The 22,687-nt window shown below is 36.7% G+C and overlaps 2 protein-coding genes across 3 annotated transcripts in view; both read right to left on the reverse strand.

Moving 5' to 3' along the window:
• On the reverse strand, positions 1 to 14,464 carry LOC127430156 (phosphatidylinositol transfer protein alpha isoform-like). Its single transcript, XM_051679692.1, has 12 exons — positions 14,345 to 14,464; positions 13,151 to 13,181; positions 8,367 to 8,515; positions 7,453 to 7,544; positions 7,263 to 7,270; positions 6,695 to 6,769; positions 5,790 to 5,873; positions 5,588 to 5,665; positions 5,377 to 5,487; positions 5,002 to 5,124; positions 1,074 to 1,122; positions 1 to 814 (listed from the first exon to the last, which is right to left on the reverse strand). Exons 1-11 carry the CDS (start codon positions 14,359 to 14,361, stop codon positions 1,075 to 1,077), a joined length of 816 nt encoding a protein of 271 aa, XP_051535652.1. The 5' UTR covers positions 14,362 to 14,464; the 3' UTR covers positions 1 to 814; position 1,074.
• Positions 14,465 to 20,538: 6,074 nt separating this feature from the next.
• The window catches only part of LOC127430007 (large neutral amino acids transporter small subunit 4-like), a 37,102-nt gene continuing 34,953 nt past the window's right edge, over positions 20,539 to 22,687 (reverse strand). For both annotated transcript variants that reach the window (XM_051679400.1, XM_051679401.1), the window contains one exon: positions 20,539 to 22,664. In XM_051679400.1, coding sequence (XP_051535360.1) covers positions 22,503 to 22,664 — 162 coding nt within the window. In that variant the 3' untranslated portion in view covers positions 20,539 to 22,502. The remainder of the gene's footprint in view (positions 22,665 to 22,687) is intronic.

Here is a 22,687-nt window from a genome sequence, read left to right on the forward strand (position 1 = left end):
TAATATACATTCTTTTTAATGTCATTCATTTCAGATCATGAGGCATAATTAAGAAATTACATTTACAATGTATCCAAATCCAGTAAACAGTGTTATATCCAAAGGACAAAGTGGAACAGAACAGCAAAATACTGTTTGAACAATTCAGTTCATAATTAAGCCTCATATGACAGCGGCATAATGCATAGCTCAAAACATGTACAAACACATCTCCAATATGACTTTTCGCAACATGATATTAAACTCTCCATATATTCCTGTAAACCTTGTTGATTTGATTATCGTAAACCTGCTAATATCACACTATTAAGATTCAGTCCTTTCAAATTTACAAAAAGACCTGAGAAAAGTGTGACCGAGCTGTAACCCTCCATTACGATAAACCTCATAAGAGGCAGTTTCATTGAGTACGAATTTAAAAAATATATATGCCAAGGGTGGAAACACCTGTTGGAGAAACATGTAAACATGTTAACATGCTGGTGATACAAGTAGTGAGGGAATATTCAAAACACGTAAGTGCTGCTGTTCGTCAACTTGTTCAACAAAAATGCGAACAGAAAATAGGTAAAGACTATGGAGACACTTTCAAAATAAAAGCTTGCAGACATGGCAACACAGTGGGCTGAAGAAAATATTAGTGTAAAAAACACCTCTGAGGTTTAGCATTTTGTTGCTACACCTCCTTGGTACAGGTGTGAAGAACAGAGAAACTATACTGGAGTGGAGCTTGAGGAGAGAGAGAGAGAAAGAGAGAGAGCAGCCAATTATACTGCAAAGACTCTCTCCAATACTGCTGCTGTTTGGACAGCATCTAAAAATACAAGGATGACAAAAGAAATTGAGAGATAAATGTTTAGGTAAATACAGAGATAAACACGGTTTACTACAGTTTAGGATATTCCCTATTGCACATGTCTAATAAGCAGAATGTTCCAATCACACAAAAAAAGGACATTTGAGCCATTGGCCAGTGTTGAGTGGGCGGGGCTCTTGGAACGTCCCTTGTGAGAGAAGCAGTTATTCCTACCAGATATAATAAAAAAGCACAGCTGTACTCGTTATTCACAAACCTTATTCATCTGCTGCAGACATTCCTTTTACTGGATCCTTCTCTCGCATCTATTGATATAACAAAGGAAAGAAGTTTAAATCACCTTTATTCATACAATCAACACCATTGATTTTCAAACATTTTAAATCCTCATAAAAAAATCTGCAATAATAACGGCACATCAAGTGTAACGTTAAAATAAAAAACATACTACATACACTTTTATTCGTAATCTTAAAAATATAAATGATAAATTAAACATTTAAAATAAGCTCTTCTTCATAAATACAACATAATACTTCTCCAAAACCTCAATTTTCTTAAAATGTTGTCAAATCTCCAACCAATTCATAATTCAATTCTCAGTCTATTTGCAAAGAATCCCCTCAACATAGTCTCTGCATCTACTCCACCCGTTCCCAGTTCTTTTTCTCTTAGTTTTCCAGGTTGCTAGTTTAGGTGTACCCAAAAAATAATTCAGCAGACAAAGTATAGCCTTTTTTGAAGCTCTATATTTTTCCCCTCCAATAAAAATACTTTCAGAAAACTCTTCACTGAGACCCTCAAACCACCTTGTCAATAACTTAAAAAGCTCTTCTAATCATGCACATTCCACTGTCTCCTCCTGGTCTCATTTATGAAACACGAACACAATGAATTTTGTTAATCCTTCATAAAACAAAGCAAAAATCAATGTAAGAATATATATTGTACACAAATTCGTTCTGCATGCCTGTGAATCGGTCTCCATCATGGGATTTCAAAGTGTCTAAAAGGACTTGTTTCTTGTTTTACTCACCCATTTTCAATATTTAATGGGGTTTTATTGTGCAAATGTTATCCGTCCTATTTATTGTATCTATTGGTGTTTTAACTCTCTCATTTTAACTCATTCTTTTGGATTTATTCAAAGATTTTCTATTTAAGAATGGGTTAATTTGATTTAAATAATGGTATGTTCCTATCAAAAAAGGCGGGAAAATTTCCCTATTTAACCCAGCCGCCACTAGGGGAGAGGAAGAAAAGTTAGACAATGAATGTTTGGAGCACATGGACAAGGTTGCTAGCACTGCTTGAGCCCACTATACTCCGGCCTCCATAGTTTAGGGAGGGGAGTTGGTACTGCTCTTAGTACCAAAAACAGGGCTAGTTTTTAGAGTAGTTTCTTTTTTTTCATGTAACCTTGTTTTTATGATTGCTTTTAAACACTATTTATTTGCCCATTTTGCACCTCTAATGGATTAAACATCTTTTTGGAATGCCAATGCTTCTCTCTGGTGTGATTCTCCTTGTGACTGTCTTGGTCCCCATCACAATGCCTTTCATGAATGAGGCCCATTGAACGAACTGTACCTCCGTCCCTTACAGCCTCATTTTTGTTCATCAAATTAAAAAACGGTACTCTGACTAAAATCTAATAGTATCATTAACAAGGATTTGTATATACTGTACTGCATAAACCTGATCATAAATGATTGTGGTGAACACTAGAGGTCTACCGATGTGGATTTTGCAGATACAGTTAATTAAGATGGTGGAAAAGACAGGCGGTTTTAAAAATCGATTTTTTATAGAATGTTAAATAAATGTCTCAGTCTTTCTTTACTATACCGGGCACAGACATAGACGCTACAAGCGGCCAAATGAATAAAATCCCAGATGCAGTTTATTGTTCAACCAAAATCCCAATAAACCAGAAACAATTCAGATTTGGTGCATATTACAGGACTTTTAACTATAAACGAGCCCGAAACACACTGAGGACTCTTGGCTCAATAACCATGATCTATTTAGTTAGGCTATTTACCAAATTAAGCTTTTTGCAGCCTATATATTCACCAGATGAAGGGTTTTGTATATGAACGGGGTAAAACAAAAAAAAAAAAAACAGGGCCACTATGTTTGATTGCTCATATCTTAAAAAATGCATAAAGGTGTTTTTGGCGTACTTCTATGACTTTTTGTAAACAACAAATTATGTCACTGTGACGTTATCGTGAGCAACCACTTACTACAAATAAATAAGCAAATCATTTAGCCAAGTTTTCAATGGCAGCAAATTTAGATGCTCTTTCGCCATGTGGCCCCATTTTTTGGGGGGAGCCAAACGATTTATTTATTTGAACAAGTTGTTACTCACAATGACGTCATTACACTGTTGACAAAAATTTGTAGAAGTATGGCAAAAATCGTGCAAATGCCTTTATACATTTTTAAGATATGAGCAATCAAACATAGTGGCCCTGGTTTTTTTTGGGGCCAACCTGTATATGTACACTATATATATATATATATATATATACACTGGTGGCCAAAAGTTTGGAATAATGTACAGATTATGCTGTTTTGGAAGGAAATTGGTACTTTAATTCACCAAAGTGGCATTCAACTGATCACAAAGTATAGTCAGGACATTACTGATGTAAAAAACAGCACCATCACTATTTGAAAAGTCATTTTTGACCAAATCTAGACAGACCCCATTTCCAGCAGCCATCACTCCAAGAAAATCGGTACTAGAAAATCACTTGCCATTATATCAAACACAGTTGAAAGCTATTTGGTTCGTTAAATGAAGCTTAACATTGTCTTTGTGTTTATATTTGAGTTGCCACAGTATGCAATAGACTGGCATGTCTTAAGGTCAATATTAGGTCAAAAATGGCAAAAAAGAAACAGCTTTCTCTAGAAACTCGTCAGTCAATCATTGTTTAGGAATGAAGGATATACAATGCTTGAAATTGCCAAAAAACTGAAGATGTCATACAAAGGTGTACACTACAGTCTTCAAAGGACAACTGTCTCTAACAAGGACAGAAAGAGATGTGGAAGGCCAGATGTACAACTAAACAAGAGGATGAGTACATCAGAGTCTCTAGTTTGAGAAATAGCTCACATGTCCTCACCTGACAGCTTCATTGAATTCTACCTGCTCAACACCAGTTTCATGTGCAAGAGTAAAGAGAAGACTCAGGGGTGCAGGCCTTATGGGAAGAATTGCAAAGAAAAAGCCACTTTTGAAACAGAAAAACAAAAAGAAAATGTTAGAGTGGGCAAAGAAACACAGACATTGGACAACAGATAATTGGAAAAGAGTGTAATGGATCTTAACCCCATTGAGCTTTTGCGGGATCAGCTAGACTGTAAGGTGCATGAGAAGTGCCTGACAAGACAGCCACATCTATGGCAAGTGCTACAGCAAGCGTGGGGTGAAATGTCACCTGAGTATCTGGACAAACTGACAGCTAGAATGCCAAGGATCTGCAAAGCTGTCATTGCTGCTCGTGGATGATTTTTTTATGAGAACTCTTTGAAGTAGTTGAAATTGTTTTTCAAATTGTAATAGTAATTTTTCATGTTATTAATGTCCTGACTATATATTGTGATCAATTGAATGCCACTTTGATGAAAAAGTACCAATTTCTTTCCATAAGAGCAAAATCTGTACATTATTCGAAACTTTTGGCCACCAGTGTATATATATATATATATAAAAAACAAATGGTTTAATGGGATATAAGTTTTATTATCATCCACAAGATATGAAGTTAAGACACAATGTGTGGTGATTAGTCACTTTTTTTCTTTTTTTTTTTTTTGCGCATGCCCTCGCTTCAATTAAGAACACTTGATTATCTAATCGAAATAACAAATACGCATTGAAGGGAGTATAAAAACATATATGAATATTGTCAATCGCCAGCCACTTAGGAACACAGAGAAATAATAATAATTTAAAAAAAACATATCAGCAACTATTAGTGTCAATGTTTGCTAACCATTAGCTCCAAAAAGCAACTATCAGCACTGATTAATCTGTAAAACCAATATTTCAGTCTACCTCTAGTAAACAATGCTGGCATTACTACATGTAACAATTTAAAAAACAATGAGTATTAAAAAAGTATTTCAATGACTTAAGTACCAAAAGTGCTAAAATAACTCACATTATCAAGTTCTTTCTGTGTCTCCTCCTCCATACGACGAATGTCCTCCATTGTCAGACCTATCCATTTGTCTAACCAGCAGAAGAGTTGCCTGTGGAAGTTGGTGAACAGTCGCTTCTCTTGCTGAAGTAAAAACCAAAACAAACAATGTTTCAGGAGTCACATGGACGTCTTTTTTAAACCAACATTACAAATAGAACCATTAATGGAGCGCCACTGAAACAGCTGCACAAAAGCCACGCCCTGCAATAAAATGAACAAACACTAACTGTTTATCTTTCTACACTACTCCTCTGTGCAATATCACAGACACTCTGTTGACACAAAATTGAGTCAAACTAAACACAGCATTGAATACATCACATAGTTTTATACCTTCTGGATGAATCCTTCCACCTTGTTCTGCAAGCCAAACCATTTGAATTTGACAGTGACTAGTTTATAGGCACACATATGAGGGCAATCTGTCTTCTGAGGAAGCTCTTTCTGCAATACAGACACAAAACAGTCAACAATCATCTCCAAGACTACAGAAATGTAGCTATAAATCTAGAAGAACAAACAGTAAAACAAACCATATACACACCTTCCAGTCAGATCCTAATGGCCCTCTTCCAGTCTTCTGTGATTTAAACGTGGCTGGATCTTCATCTGGTTTGTAGTCCTGTTAAGGTAGTTCAAAAGTGGGTCAAAAGTGTCAGTGGGTCTCAAAGTAGAACAAAAACATAAATCTGTTTCCTAAATGTCTTTTTGTGATGCATCTAAAGTAAAAACTCTATATTTCTTACTTTAGTCTCCACCTGAGACCTGTCGGCAATGTCAATGTGTACTACCTCCACCTTCTTCCACTGCTCTGGGTCAAGTTTATGAACCTTCGAAACAAACAAATCAAAGAGAAAGAATAAGCACTAAGTAATCAAAACATATTGTTTTTTTGCATATGACAATGCAGTGTAGTGTAATTGTTTCCTACATTATCATGGTTAAAGGGATTGTTCACCCAAAAATGAAAATTCTCTCACCATTTACTCACCCTCACGCCATCCCAGATGTGTATGGCTTTCTTTCTTCAGTAGCACACAAGCGAAGATTTTTAGAAAAATATCTCCGCTTTGTTGGTCCATACAATGCAAATGAATGGTGATCACATAAAGGAAACATAAAAAGTAATCCATATGACTCCCGTGTTTAAATCCATATTTTTAGAAGCAATATAACAGGTGTAGGTTAGAAAATTAATATTTAAGTGATTTTTTACTCTAAATCTCCACTTTAACTTCACTTTCAGATGTGAAAGTGAAAATAAACAGGCACCACATGTGACTCTTAAATGTAAAAGTGAAAGTGGAGATTTACAGTAAAAAAAAAAAAAAAGGACTTAAATTTGTATCTGTTTCTTACCTACACCTATTATATCACTTCTGAAGATATGGATTTAACTATTGGAGCCTTATGGATTACTTTTATGTTTCATTTATGTGACTTTTGGAGCTGCAAAGGTCTGGTCACAATTCACTTGCATTGTGAGAACATACAGAGCTGAAATATTCTTCTAAAAATCTTTGTTCTGCTGAAGAAAGAAAGTCATACACATCTGGGATGACATGAGGGTGAGTAAATGGTGAATTTTCATTTTTGGGTGAACTATCCCTTTATTCAGAGTTTAATGACATTATGTCTGCTGGATACTCACATTTTCCTGTTCACCGAGGTCAGGCTTGTGCCACGTCTCAATCATGACTAGAAAATTGTCCTTCATGTACTCATTCTACAAGCAAGACACACACACACAATGTATGTTACTTGTACAGTTACTTGTAACTTCTACAGTACAAATTCACACAATTCTGGGATTTTTCATAATGAACTCCCACTAGATTGCAGGGCCATTCACACTCTGTGCTGTGTTTCTAATTGATTTTCTATGTAAACATGCGCTAGAAGGACACCTTTGACTGTTGTGCGGCATCTTGTTTTGATTTTCAGTGCCTTGGACACTGTGTCAAGTTAAAAGAACATCCTGCATTCTGTTCCATTTGTTGCGCTGCATCTAACTTTTTGTAGCATAATAATGCGTTTGGTCTGGATGGCCCCTAAAACAACAACATCTGCAACTAGCACACTGTCCTCAACAAGCCCCATACCACAAACAATCCCTAACCTCAAGAATGAATAATAGTAAGGGTGATGCTGATGATTAACTAGTGACTTACAGTAAGTCTCATATACTGTAGTTACACATAATAGTCACATAGACTCACCGTAAGAACTGGAATGATGAATGATGACGTATGACGTTGACAACACATGGAAAAGACAAAATACATAGTTTTGAGTTTTAGCTTATCTATGAGTTCTGTATTTAACAGACAGTTTGTGCTTAATACATGTGACAGTGAAGCGTGTCAATGTGTGTTACTTTCAGGTAAACAGTACTACTGTGGCCAGTACCTGTGCGACAGTAAGGGTAAGCATTCCAGGCTTTCTCATGGATTCTCATGGCAGATGATGGGGCCAACAACCGTACAAAAGTTGGAACTTTACTGCATGAGACAGAGACAGAGAATGTCAGAAGCACAGACAGAAACGGTATTTGAAATGAAAGATCATCATCTCTATTAAGCAAAATGCATGTATGTATGTGTATTAAAGGGATAATTCACCCAAAAATAAAATTGTCTCATTTACGCACCGTCATGCCATCCCAGATGTGTGACTTTTTTTCTTCTGCAGAACCCAAATTAAGATTTTTAGAAGGATATCTCAGCTCTGTAGGTTCATACAATGCATGTGAATGGTGACCAAAACTTTAAATCTCCAAAAATCACAAAATCAGCATAAAAATAATCCATAAGACTCCAGTGGTTTAATCCATGTCTTCAGAAGTGATATCTTAGTAGTAGATGAGAAACAGATCAATATTTAAGTCATTTTTTTACTATAAATCTCCATTTTCTCTTTCACATTCTTTTTGTTTTTTGGCTATTCGCATTCTTCCTGCATATCGCCACCTACTTGTTGGGGCGGGTCAAAGGTGGAGATTTAAAGTAAAAAAGGACTTAAATATTGATCTGTTTCTCACCCACACCTATGATATCTCTTCTGAAGACATGGATTTAAGCGCTGCCGTCGTTTGGATTACTTTAATGCTGCCTTTATGTGCTTTTTGTAGCTTCAAAGTTCTGACCATCATTCACCTGCATTGTACAGAACTGAAACATTTTCTAAAGCTCTTTGATGGTGTTCTACAGAAGACAACACACACATCTGGGATGACATGAGGGTGAGAAAATGATGAGAGAATTTTCATTTTTGGGTGAACTATCCCTTTAATAATGTTGCTTGAGATGAAAAGTTTCTCATACCTCTGCAAGTGGTAGATTTTATGCGTATACTGTCCCTTCTCGCCATCCTCTTTCTCATAGGGCTCATTTTTCAGGACCTCCACCCCTTCTCCACCTCCTGTCTCATTCTTACTGGCTTCTGCTACTGAGTACAGCTGGCCAACCTGATACTGTGGATGAAAGAACACACAGTAATGTTGACTTTACATGGCCATATGCACATTTACAGCCTAACAATCTAGAATAAAGACAGAAACAAAAACATAATGACAGTAAATGTATTATCTCATTGCATTTGCATTCCACGGCTGAGTGTAGTGCTGGTAGAAAATACAAAAACTCCATAGATCAATAGCTATATATAGGATGGCCTGTCATAAATAAACAACCACAATTATAAAGGAAGTACTCAAACCCTATAATCTGGAGACAGACAAGAGAAGGAAACTGGGTTTGTGTCTAATGTTTTAAGCAGATACATGTGCTCCCAGCACCTCTAGCAGTGACATGCTTCTGCCTGGGGCTCTAACTGAAAGGGTGCCATGACTTTGCCGGTTTTGAGAGGATATGAAAGAAACAAATGTCAAATATCTGGCCACTGAATGCCTGACCCAGAGCCTTTCTAAAAATTGTTTTAGAAAGTAACTTAAAAGTAATTAGTAATGTGATTACTTTTTCAATGAAGTAATCAGTAGTCAGTATCTGATAACAATTTTAGAGAAGATTACTAATTTGCAGTGAATTATTTATTTTGAGTAACTTACCCAACACTGTCACGAAGACATGTGATGTACTTTCACGACTAGAAAATAGCCAGCTTACAAGGATGATGACCAAGTGAACAGACTTGCTTCAAAAAGACTGTGATATTTCATTTTTATTTGGAAGTAGACATGGTTCGGGAACCATGGATCTTGGTTCCGGAAGTAAATTTCCCATTTATTTATTTTTTATAGGGATTTATAACAATTAAATCTGTTATAAAAGAGTTCTTAAGCCATGAACCAAACCAGCCAGCTCTGAGGTGATTCACATAACAAACTTTGATTTGAAGCAAAAACACATTTTAAAAAATTGGATGAAAAGACAATGGTAAAAGACCGTGTTTTTCATGAGGCAATGAACTACAATCCCATGAAGCATTGCAAATAACAATGAAACACTGCAATAAATAAATAAATAAAACTACTGATTTAAACTTGTTGATTACCATAGAAACACATTTTAAGTTTTTTGCAAAATATTCAGAAATATTCAAATATAGGCCTAGAAGCTGTTTGAGTGTGTTGGGAAAATGACTAATTGTGTCATTCACAGTGCATCATGGGAGTGAGCGTTAGAGGTCTGCAACCCGACCTGGGCCCGATGGGACCAGAGAAGATGTCGGGTTCAGGTCAGTAATTAATGAAAAAATAAACATGACAATAAATATATATGACAATATTTATGCGCTCTCTTTCACAGACATGCATTAACGGACGAGTTAGGGTCCGTTCAAACCTCTACTCTGTTTTTCCAAACATGTGCTGGACAGACTTCTTTGACTGTTGCACCACATCTCACTGTTTCGTCATTCTGGCTGCAAAGGGGATTTCAAGTGACTGTTATACTTGTAACACATGATTCCAGATTGTTCTGCAACAAGCAAAGTTTCAGTGCATGATAAACATTAAACCAATGTCTTTCTCCCTTCTGCTCTAGTGTGCTGAGGGTCCGCCATGCCTTGTTAAAGGATAGTTAACCCAAAAAATGAAAATTCTCTTATCACTTATCATCCTCATGCCATCCCAGATGTGTATGACTTTCTTTTTTCAGCAGAACACAAATGAAGATTTTTAGAAAAATATCTCAGCTCTGTAGGTCCATACAATGCAAGTGAATGGTGATCAAACCTTTGTAGCTCCAAAAATCACATAAATTCCACATAAAAGTAATTCATATGACTCCAGTGTTTATATTCATATCTTCAGAAGCAATATAATAGGTGTAGGTGAGAAACAGAACAATATTTAAGTCCTTTTTTACTCTAAATCTCCACTTTAACTTTTACTTTCAGATGTGAAAGTGAAACTAAACAGGGACCACTTGTGACTTTCAGTGGAGATTTAGGGTATGTTTACACGACAACGATGTACTAAAACGGAAACGTTTTTCCTTTGCGTTTTTGAAAAGTTTCGCGTACAGACGACAACGTTGTCAAAATGATCCGTGTTCACGGATTCGCGAAAACGACTAAAAGCGCTGTATTATGCATGCCAGGCCAGTAGTTGGCGATGTCACTTTGTAAAGAAACACTATGCGCCTGCGCACATAAGCATTCTTCCATAGAGCGGTAAATACAAAAAATGAAGATGGCGAAAGCAGAGCAATTTTGTCTGGACAAAATCTTAAGCAGCACAGACACAGTCCTGTAGTCCTCCATTGTAGTATTGAATGTCTCGCGCGTTGTTTTGAAGTACTCGCGAGCATGCTTATAGACTGAAGACGTAATATGCGTGCGCATGACGTCGTCATTTTCACAAATTCGCATTTTTTGTATGTTTACACGGAGACGAAAACGGCATCGTTTTCAAAAACTTGCACTTTGAAACCCGTTTTCAAAAGTTTGCGTTTTCAGGCCCAAAAACGCTGTTGTCGTGTAAACGAACAGCCAAAACGCATAAAAAGTTTTCCATTTTTAGTTGAAAACATTGTCGTGTAGACGGCCCCTTAGATTACAAAAAGGACTTACATTTTTATCCGTTTCTCACCCGCACCTATCATATAGCTTCTGAAGATATGGATTTAACCACTGGAGTCTTATGACTTACTTCAATGTTTCTTTTATGTGATTTTTGGAGCTACAAATGTCTGATCACCATTTACTTGCATTGTATGGACCTACAGAGCTGAGAAATTCTTCTAAAAATCTTAATTTGTGTTCTGCACATCTGGGATGACATGACGGTGAGTAAATGATGAGAGAATTTTCATTTTTGGGTGAACTATCCCTTTGAAACTGTGTATGTTTACTGTTACAATACTGTTACGAATGTTGCCTACGATGCTTCCATAAAATACATCCTATTGCAACAATACTTGCTTGGAAAAGAAATTCTAAAGACAGTGAGCGATTTTGGGTTCGGGTCAGGTTCAGGGTTAAAATATGACAGGTTACACGGTCTCGGGTATGGGCTGGGTTTGAGTTTCATTTAAGGCCTGTGCAGACCTCTAATGGGCGGTGACTACAGAGCCCGTTTAGCACGCCTTGTTGGCTGCAATTATTAATGTGCATTATAAGATGAAGATCTGCTGTAACAGAGGTGGACAATGATAGGAGTTACATGTCCATTATGTTCTTTTCTTATTTGGTGTGGCATTAAAACTTGCTTGTCGTCTTGTCCCCTAAAAGGCTAAATATAAATAGATAAAGCCCTGTCTTTACAGTGAAGAGTGTGAGGCCTTTCCAATGTGTTCTATGTTTAAAAAATATACAGTATTAAAAACTTCCCATTAAAAGTTAAAGCACAATGTACACAATTTGTTCACTTTTGAATGCAAATCTGCGGTGTGTTAGACTGGAAATGCCAGAGTAATAAGATTTGTGAGGTAAAGTTAAGATTGCAGTTTACCATAATATTGCTTTAAAAGTACAATATTGTGCATAATGTGAACTTCCACGCACACTGTCACCTCTGAAACATACCGACATCTACCTGAAATAAACTTACTCCGAAGCAGGTTATGTTCAGAGAGTAAGTTGCCATGGCTACTAACATACCCTGAAAGTTACCTCAGTTTTTGGAACCAAAAGCTTATCCACTTACTCGGTGTAAACGTACCCAGGTAAATCGCTTAACCTGCTTTGCGTATTTGCATAATACCCCTCAGGAGTAAAGAAGCTCTCTCATTCATATAGATGGGATCATCACATACGTTTTTAAAACTGTGACTAAATTATACCAGAAAACAACAAAAAAACATTGTACTGATGTACTGGTGGGCGTGTGTAGGCTACTCGTCGGTCACACATCAGACTCGCTGGCATATGGAGATGAATCATAAATAAAATATCTTTAAATGTCCGCGAAAGTTCAATTTGCCAATATTTGTGCTGTCTTCGGACCTGTATGAACTTTTCCAGCGTAACGTATGCCTGCAAAATCAACTTCCACAATATAGCATCCCCTGCAAGTTTCCTTTTTCAGTTGGCAGGGTTGAGTAGATGAATTTGTCATCAATCTTGTGAATATTACACAGCCATTTGTGTAGGTGAATAGAATGGAATGGAACTGCACATGCAAAACTTGTATGCGTTCTCACTGCTGTTTAGACAAGAGCATCTTCATTGATTTCTTTTACAAACACCATGGTTACAACAAAGATGGTGGCAAGTCATTAAGGTATCCAGGGTTGGGACATACTTGCCTATACCAACAAATACTACAACCAGATATGACAAAGCTAAGTCAAATTCAACCTTTGCTTGGTAAGCTGTAGCAGAGAAGGTACACTTGATAAAGTCTGATAAGCTCAGTATCGGGTTACAAATAGTTGTGCTCTGCCCATACACAGGCATGCTGCTGAGTAAAGCTAGGCTGCTTTCTAACAAACCTCAGATTGTTTGTTTCAATTCATCATTCTGAATGCCTAAATACGCATGTGCACAAAAAAACTAGGCGTAGCCTGGAAAACTGGAGTTTATTCAAAGTTTGACCGGTTAGAAGTAGTAAACAAATGCAAAACTGAATTAGAAGCAGATTTTAAAGAACATAAAAGAAGCACTTGTGAGAGCTGAAGACAAAAGACAAAAAAACAGTGCATACCTCTTCAACAGAAATGGGCAGGACGATTCGGCTGAAAGACAGAAGAGAGAGGCCAAATATTAATCATGGAGTCAGCAAACATGTGTGGTGACCTTTAAACTGTTCTGATTCAGTCAACCACATTTTTAAATTGCTTTGACACCTTCGTATTCTGGGAGTGACAACAAGACCTTTCAATACTGTTGAAAACAAGGCGATCCATGTATAATATCCTATAAATAAGAGCATTCATGCTAATAAGCATTGTTACTTGATGCAGCGACTTGACCCCTCTCATGCCACTAACAGCCAGGTTCTGATAAAGTAGTTTCTAAGACAGTGAGTTTTACTGCATGAGGTGGTTATGAATGAGTTTTATATGGCTGAGATATCAGGTTCATAAACAAATGCTAACCTATAGGCCTACACAGTGCATTAGGATTATAGTTTAACACTCTTGAATAAGTGCATACTAATTATTTAGAATTAAAATAGATCTTAACGTAAGAGTATATTCAGTTTAAACGAATAAAGGTATCATAAAGTCATCCTGACAGCAATGGCATCACAATGTCATTATGACGTCACCGTAATGACGTCATTGTGACTAATGTCTTTTCACAGACATTTTATAGGAATTTTACAGAGCAGTGTGCGTGTTATGTGAACCCTATTGATAAAGTATAGTTAGAGGACATTATAATGCATACATATGCCATTTATACACTGTACAATTACTTTATGGTCTATATTTGGTCTGGAAGTTTCAAAGTGCACTATGACCTGTAAACCGGTGCATTATGACGCGTGACCGGCATGTGATAATCACATTCATATTACCTAGTTTTTAAAAAGTAAAAAAAAAAAATAAATAAAAAAAAGAAAGAGAGAGTTGAGCACTTTTTACTTCTTTGCAAAGCAAAACAGTGAAATCTTTGGGACTCTAATCTGACAGCACTATTTATTACTAAAGACCACTTGGTAAAACGTATAACTGCTGTGTGATAGTAAACTGATTCGCGCCGAATTAACACATAACATTGAAACAATCATAAAACAACATCAATACTTTATTCATTTATTAAAATCTATTTAAATCCAATTCATTAGTCAGCAGCCGGCGAAAGTTACCAAATACGCTTTCCAGATTCAAGTTCAAGCCATTTCACTCCTCTGCGGTCACAAAAGTTTATACTATTATACAATATTACTTACAATTCCTTTATTAACATGTTATCTCCTTCGTGTCCGCGTGAACAACATTCAAAAAGTTTATTGGCAGTTGATTCTCTTCGGTCCTGCCCGCCGCGACTCGTTTCTGTTCGAGTTCCTGGATTTCTCGTTTATTTAAATTCATTTCCTGAAAGATGTCGCCAGCCACACCCACTGGCATGGAAACCGGGGCTGGAGCGAATCTGATTGGTCAAGAGGGAGACACATAGAACTCTGTTTTTTGGCGCCACACCCTGTCTTGATATTTAACTCACGCAAACACTTCACTGGACTAGAGAACGTTAACTCAGGTGCAGTGGTGAAAAAAACTTGTGCGGGTGACAATGTGCCCATGTGGATGCCAGCTTGATGTTCTTGTTCCGCTGGTTTAAAATTTAGGAGCTTAACAGAAGAGTTTTGGGCGTGAGTGTGTTTTTGGATTTGAATCTAAAGCCGGTCCTGAACCAGACCTGACTTTCCAGTCAATCATTGACTAAGTAGTATTTCTCCATTCCACATGAATTTGGGTTCAGCACTTGTTCTACAGCACAATTCTGTGTAGGATACAACAGGACTAAAGGCACACCTTTAGCTTTTTCTTGTCACAAAATGTATCAAGATCGAAAAAAATAGAGTATTTTTGTTGAATATTGATCGAGCAAGATAATTTGTGTGAAAGGAAATAATAACAGAAGGTTGTTTTGATTCAAATTATTTAAATATATATATGTGTGTGTGTGTGTGTGTGTATGTGTGTATATATATATATATATATATATATATAAGATGGAGAGTGGGCCCTTTACAACACACTTGGGGTAAAAAGCCCCTTGGGGGTTTATAATGATATTGTGTAAAATGTAGGTGCAATAGTTGCAAAATATGTCAACTTAGGCAAATAATTTTGAGACAGAAGATGCTTTTTTGAGCAATAAATTAAGATAATGCGTATTCAAAATAATTTAAGAAAAGTATTAAAGGAACCCTTATGGAAAATCCAGTTTAAGCTGGTAGCTGTGTTTTGGAACATAATAGCTAGCTTCTAGCTGGTCCAAGCTTAGACCAGCTACCAGCTTATCATGCCAGCTAAAGGTGGTCAAGCTGGTTTTTGGAACATGGTAGCAGGTCGACCAGTTACCATGTTCCAAAACACAGCTACCAGCTTAAGCTGTATTTTCCAGCAGTGAATAGTAACCAAAAAAGTTAAATTCTCTTATCATTTACTCACCCTCATGCCATCCCAGATGTGTATGACTTTCTTTCATCTGCTGAACTCAAATGAAGATTTTTAGAAGAATTTCTCAACTCTTTTGGTCCATACAATCCAAGTGAATGGATGCCAACATTTTGAAGCCCCAAAAATCACATAAATCAGCATTAAAGTAATCCATACAACTCTAGTGGTTAAATCAATGTCCTCAGAAGCGATATATTACATGTTGGTGAGAAACAGATTCATATTTAAGTCCTTTTTTTACAATAAATTCCCCTCCCTGCTCAGTCAGTCTACACTTTAACTTTCACATTCTTCTTCTTGTGTTTTTGGTGATTCACATTCTTCATGCATATCGTCCCCTACTGGGCAGGGAGGAGAATTTCTATCAAAAAAAGGACTTAAATATTGGTTTTTCTCACCCACACCTATCAAATCACATCTGAAGATATGGAATGAAATAGTGGAGTCGTTTGGATTTATTTTATACTCCCATCATGTGCTTTTTAAAGTGTCAAATTGTAATTTTAATTTTTACCCCAAATACTATAGTTTCACTTATTTGTCAGTTGTTGAAAAACCTTTGATTTAATTGAACAAAACTGAAAATAATAAATAAGTATTTTGTCTCAAAATAACTGTGATTATTTTAGGGATTTTCATTAGCTACATACATTTGCAACATATTAAAATTGTTAAGTATTAGATCAAATGACCTAATATTAAATTATTGCAGTGTATAGTGACAAACAGGTGTTTAGGAAAGTCCTTTGGTAGTTGTTGTTGCTATTTAGGGTTTTGGGGGAAAATCAAATCAAATGTGCCTTTTACCCTGGGGGGCCTTTATCTCAGGAATGTCGTTCTTTTACTACTATTATTTCATTTTATTTATATCAATTTAGTTCTAGATTATAGTTTTTATTTGTTTTTATCGAATGCATATCTCCTGACTTTTGTTCACTTAAAACCTTTATCCGCAGATGAAGTCAACCCAGTGATTTGAGTCTTTTGATCTGTATAATTCTATTTAGGTTTTCACACGGAATCCTCCCTGCAATGTTCTGGGAAAATTTGTTTATATTTATAATAAATAAATAAAATAGAACCTAAAGAGAACATACTGTACCTAGAACATTAGGAACTGGTTCCCAAAAATAACCAAATGAAAACCAGGTGCTCACATTAGGGGAACGTTCTGTTTGCTGAGGAATCCATTCACCTAAAAGATTCATTCTGATTCGTTCAGTGACCATTTCTGCAAATCACACATTTAAAGCTATTTATTTTTTTATTTTTTTATTTTTTAGTCATTTAATGTGTTTTGTTCCTGAATGAATCCTTTAAGTAAACAAACAATTTTCATTCACTTCCATCATAGACTATTTAGCAATGAGGCAGAGCCTTGGCATTAAAATGAATGGGAGAACTTTGGAAAGGCCAATATGACGGATGTAGAAAAGGAAGTCCCGCCTTACAGGTAAAAGAGCCATCCACCTTTTAGATACAGACATCGCCTTTCAGTTGTGTCGACAACACGCAGGCGTAATAGCTGGACCAGCCTGAAAAATAACATTTTTATTCAGGACGAACAGGTGCAGCATTTTATGTCCCAGAATTTAAGATTGGAAACTTTGGGAGATTAACGGATGGGACATCAGTGTACACTGCAGAGTTAGTCGCTATTCAGATGGCACTTGGTTGGGTTGAGGAAGTGTTGCCAGATAAGGTTGTAATCTGCTTGGATTCAATGGCATCATTCTTAGGCCTTCAAACATTTCAATCATGTCGAAGTGATATCTTGACAGAAATATTGGTTATTTTATATAGATTAAGGTAGATTGGAAATTTGGTACACTTCATGTGGGTGCCAGCACATGTGGGACTACAAGGAAACGAAAAAGCAGATAAAATGGCCAAGGAAGCACTTAAATTGTATAACATAAATGTAAAAGTCAATTTAAGCAGGGCAGAAGGAGAACATTTGATTCAAGAAACTTGCTATAATAAATGGCAAAAGTATTGGGACACATGTCAGAATGGCAGACATTTCCATAAAATACAATGTAAGACAAAGTAAAATCAACCATAACTTAAATAGAGAGGATCATATTATATTCACAAGATTAAGAATGGTTCATACTAAACTTAATGCAACAATTCACATCATGGGCAAACAAAACACAGGTCTATGTGAAATGTGTCAGGTAATGGAAACTGTGGAACATGTTTTAAGTATACCAAGTATGAACAGGACAGAATAGAATTTATAAGAGAATTACAAGCTTCAGGATGCACAGAATTAACTTTATGCAATATCTGAAATATCAGATTAGAAACTGGCAGAATAATAAAAGCGATAAGATTCTTGAGAAACAATAGTCTGAAACATAGAATATAGGTAATCTTCTCCCCCCCCCCCCCATCTTCGTCACACTCCAGCGGTATGCATCTTTGTAGTTGGTTTGCAATCCGCCAGAAAATCCAAAGAAGAAGAAAATGGCATTTCTCTGAGTGATGTGAGCTACAGACGCACAATTATAACACCGTTGTTGTCAGATTTTACTGCTGATTTGAAATGTGATCTCTAATCGTAATCTTGACCAACCAATTTGGAGATTTCTGTTTTTCCCCATTCAAGTAGATAGGAGCTGGAGGACTTTTATGCCACTTGTATCCATAAAAATAGCCGCTCAGGAGCGTTCCAAAAATGGCCGCTGAGTGGACGGACTTGTCTTAAAAAAAACTTTGCTTCAATGCACTGTCTCATATTTCTCGTTCACTGAAGTCTCCTTTTTGAAGTCAATGCGCTCTAGTTTGAAGCTTGTGAAGACTGACAACAGCTGATTTTATGTTTTGTATAGTACTACTAGTGCATTTTGTATAGCTGGAACAAAAAAAGGTTCGCTCTTGAACAGCTGGTTCCAATTACTCACTCAAAACAGATAATACATGTTAATTTGTCGCTAACTATTGGTGTAAAGAGTAATTTGCTGAAATGGTCAGTGAAGGAATCGTTTTGGTGAACGGATTCAAGAGACTCAAGACACTGGGATAAATCCAAATGAAATCAGTCCCACCAATTAAAGTCACACTGCCATCTGCTGTAAAGTTTATACTGTAATAATCCATCTTAAAAATTCTACATTCAAAGCAGGCGAAATTTTGCAACAGAAATGAACAATTTCATTACGCGTTATCAGGAAAACAGTCATCTTGATTTCTAAAGCATATTGCCATTTGCCAGCACGACTAATTTTCACAAACCAGAAATGAGCAAACATTTGTTACAAATTAAACTCAGTTCTATTTATTTTTCACATATCTGATATTTTGTTTGGACAATTATTCAAAAAAGTCATCATTTGCCATATAGCGATAGAATGAAGTGACCCAAAACCCAAATACAGTACATAAACACCCACACAAAAGTAGAAAAACAGTGTACACTTACTGTACATAAAACAGAAATCATCAACAAAGAAGAAAATTAAAATAATGAACAACTGAATCCTTTAAAAGATAAAATACAATACAGGGAGAAAACATAGGCTTTCCAGCCAATCTATTCCGCTTTTCACCTTTAAGATCTCCGTGTATGGGCAGCTTGCTCACTCATACATGTACAATGGAATGAAAAATATATATAATAAATCAATATATAAAACCAAAGAAACATTTGACTCTAACTGTATTGGGAAAAGAATGAAAATTTAAGGTATGGCAGTGAAAAAAGTGCTACTTCTTTCGTTCTGAGAGCAAATGCTTTTCCTCTCACATTCATTATGCTTAGTACAGTACTGCATTAGAGTGGTATTCACTTGCACTATTTAGGCATGTTCAAGCCAAATGCAGTCCATCCAGGACACACTTCTAGCCTCGATCATGTTGAATATTCATATGAAGTGTGACAGACAAAAAGTGGATGGATTTGGGTGGATCTGACCCATTTTTACTGACAGTAACATAAGGGGCCGGCCATAAAAATCAGGTCACATTTACAGACAACCCATTCAATCCATGATTAAAATGACCCTGGAAATGTTAACAACTTGAAACTATGGGCATATGAAACAGGTTAGATTAAAAGGTGCCAGCGTGGTCTTTTCAGATACTCTAAGGTTATATATTATGAAAATACTGTTTAAAAAGAACTTCAACATCTTCCAATCAGTCTTTGCAGATCAATATTTTAGTGATCTATACAATACTGGCTTGCAAATACCCATTAGTAGCTACAAGAATGAGGGTTTTCCAAAGGACCTGTTGTCAAGCATGTCTCAAAAATATCCCTTTTTATGGTTGTGAGTTAAAGGGATAGTTGACCCAAAAATGAAAATTCTCTCAACATTTATTCACCCTCATCCCAGATGTGTATGGCTCTCTTTGTTCTGCAGAACACAAATGAAGACTTTTAAAAGAATATCTCAGCACTTTAGGTCCATACAATGCAAGTGGATGGTGACCAAAACTTTGAAGCTCTAAAAAGCACATAAAGGCAGCATAAAAGTAATCCATACTCCAGTGGTTTAATCAATGTCAATAACAGACCAATATATAACTCCTTTTTCACTTTAAATCTTGACATAAGCAGTCTCCTTGGTAATCATGATTAGAAGCTCGATTACACTTCCTAGTGCCATCTAGCACTCAATGGCAAGATGTACAGTAAAAGAGGAGTTACATTTTGGTTTGTTCGCACCCAAAACTGACTGGATCACTTCAGATTGCATGGATTAAAGCACTGGAGGATGGATTAATTTTATGCTGCCTATATGTGCTTTTTGGAACTTCAAAGTTTTGGTCACCATTTACTTGCTTTGTATGAACCTACAAAGCTGAGATATTCTTCTAAAAATCTTTGTGTTCTGCAGAAGAAAGAAAGTCATACACATCTGGAATAGCCATAGAAGGTGAGTAAATTATGAACTATCCCTTTAAATTCAAGTTCTTGTCACCACAAGGTGTGTGTGTGTGTGTGTGTGTGTGTGTGTGTGTGTGTGTGTGTGTGTGTGTGTGTGTAGAAGTAACTAAACAGCCACTACTTGACCAATATAGAAAACAGTTCTATTCTCTCTCTCTCTCTCTCAAGCACTTTGTTAAATGATAATCAGACCAGAACATCAATCTTGTATCTTGAATGGCTAACATGTTTACGGGTATGTATCTGAGAATGGAACAGCATGCATATACTCTGTAATGGCTAAAATAAGCACCTTTGTATTTATGAGACCTTTGTTTACTGTAGTGCAAGATATTCAATATCATGACATCTTTTATTTACCCTAATCTACCCTAGTACACTGTGTATACTTTATACCATGTCTCGATTTGTACCCTTCAAAGCACCTTAATCAAGTGACTGAGCAAAGCTTGAAGGGATCATATTGCAGGTAGATAAATCTGATATGAATTATTATTATTACTTGAAATGCGAAACACCCTGAATAATTTTTTACATTTAAGTCAAAACAAACAAGTAATACGAGGAAAAAACACACTTTTTTGTGCTAACAAGTGAAGACCAACCAGTAATGCTGTATGGGTAAGTAGTATAGAGAACAGACCTTCAGATTAACTGTAAGATAAGTGTGGGATAGTATTGCTTGTGAAGATCAGTCACTCTTGAACTGAATGTGAAGCTAGTCCATAATTATCCAGTCCTCAGCCAAAACATTGTTTTAGATTTAGGCCTCTGCAACCTTCTGCATGGACTGATATGTACAAAATGAATCTAAGTTTGTGAATTGGCTTAGATGTTTTGAATGTGCATGCCAAAGCAAATTTTTCTTCAAAATTGTGCACAGATTACATTAGTCTCAATTGCTATGGTAGGAAAGTCCTTTAATATCAGCCCAGTCCAGAAAAAGCTGCAGTTTCATGCTCATGCTGTCCATAACATACTGGTACCATACTGAATAATAGCCCAGAGGAGACAATGAAAGCCACTTGTCTCTAATTGCAGAGGGTAGAACTGGGACAGATAATGTGCAGTATCTTTCTGTTTTAAAGTGGTTTTAACAACCCAGGCCATCATGGAGTTAACGACTGGGAACGTTGTCCCACTAAGGTCCTCTATGGTATAGCCATTTTCAAATTGCAATGGAGGGTTCAGGTCTTTTCTCATTCGGCTTGTCTGACTGATAAAAAAACAACAAACTGAAATAAAAATGAAAAGAGTTCTTGCATTTCAGGAGCTTTGTGGGCTTGAAAATGTAAAGTCTTCATACTGATTTAAAATCCACCATCTGAGTTTGTAAGAACTGCCTAACTAACAATGAGGAAAGTGTTTTGGCTGAGTTTGCATATGAAACGAGCTTGATTACTGGTTAAACACTAGTGAGTGATACACATTTACTGCTCTGTTGAGGAAGCATCGTAAGGACTTCTCAAATCTGAGAGAATTTCACTGACTTTGAACGGTTCGGCTTTCGTATCGCCATTGTGTGAAATGCTAAAATAAAACGATAAACACAGGAAAAGAGGGAAGGGCAGAGCGTGCCTTTCTCTTCTTTATTGTCAGGCGGCAATACATAATGTCTAGATGTTGCCCGTGTCTATTTCCAGAACAAGTGCATCATTTTTTGGGTGTATGGCCTTCTGTATTAAAGAAGAGAAGGTGAGAGCAGAGGACATGGCCTTTAGCTCTGAGACTTGCCTTTCACAGTGTTCGTTCAGTCCACTTGTTTAGGGAGTATGTAAACGTGTTTGTGTGGCACATGGTGAAACACTCTTGCTTTGGCTGTAATTGTGCCTGTTAGTGTGTCACATATGTGTTTGTGTGTGTGTGTGGTAATGCATCAATGTTTGAGTGTAGGTGCAGACTGATGGAGGGATCAGGGAGGTATTATCACTCGTCTTGTGACCTGCAATCCTCTCTCCCATTTTCTCTCCTTCCTCCTGCTCTCTCTCTCTCTCTCTTTCTGGCTGCTGTCATATGTGTGTTAACAGTTAGACAAAGGCTTCAGGGTTGGTGCTGTTGTTAATCTGAACGTAGATCTTGGGGTCTTCCTCGTGCTCCTGTTTCTGTGTGCGCAGCTGCCTGCCGTAGCACAGAAGATAGCTGGGCAGGCAGAAACCCAGCATGCTCAGGACCAGTAACCCCACGTTTACCTGCACAGGAGATGAGAATAACG

This window comes from Myxocyprinus asiaticus, chromosome 39 (genome assembly GCF_019703515.2).
Source record: "Myxocyprinus asiaticus isolate MX2 ecotype Aquarium Trade chromosome 39, UBuf_Myxa_2, whole genome shotgun sequence".
NCBI classification, from domain to species: Eukaryota; Metazoa; Chordata; class Actinopteri; order Cypriniformes; family Catostomidae; genus Myxocyprinus; species Myxocyprinus asiaticus.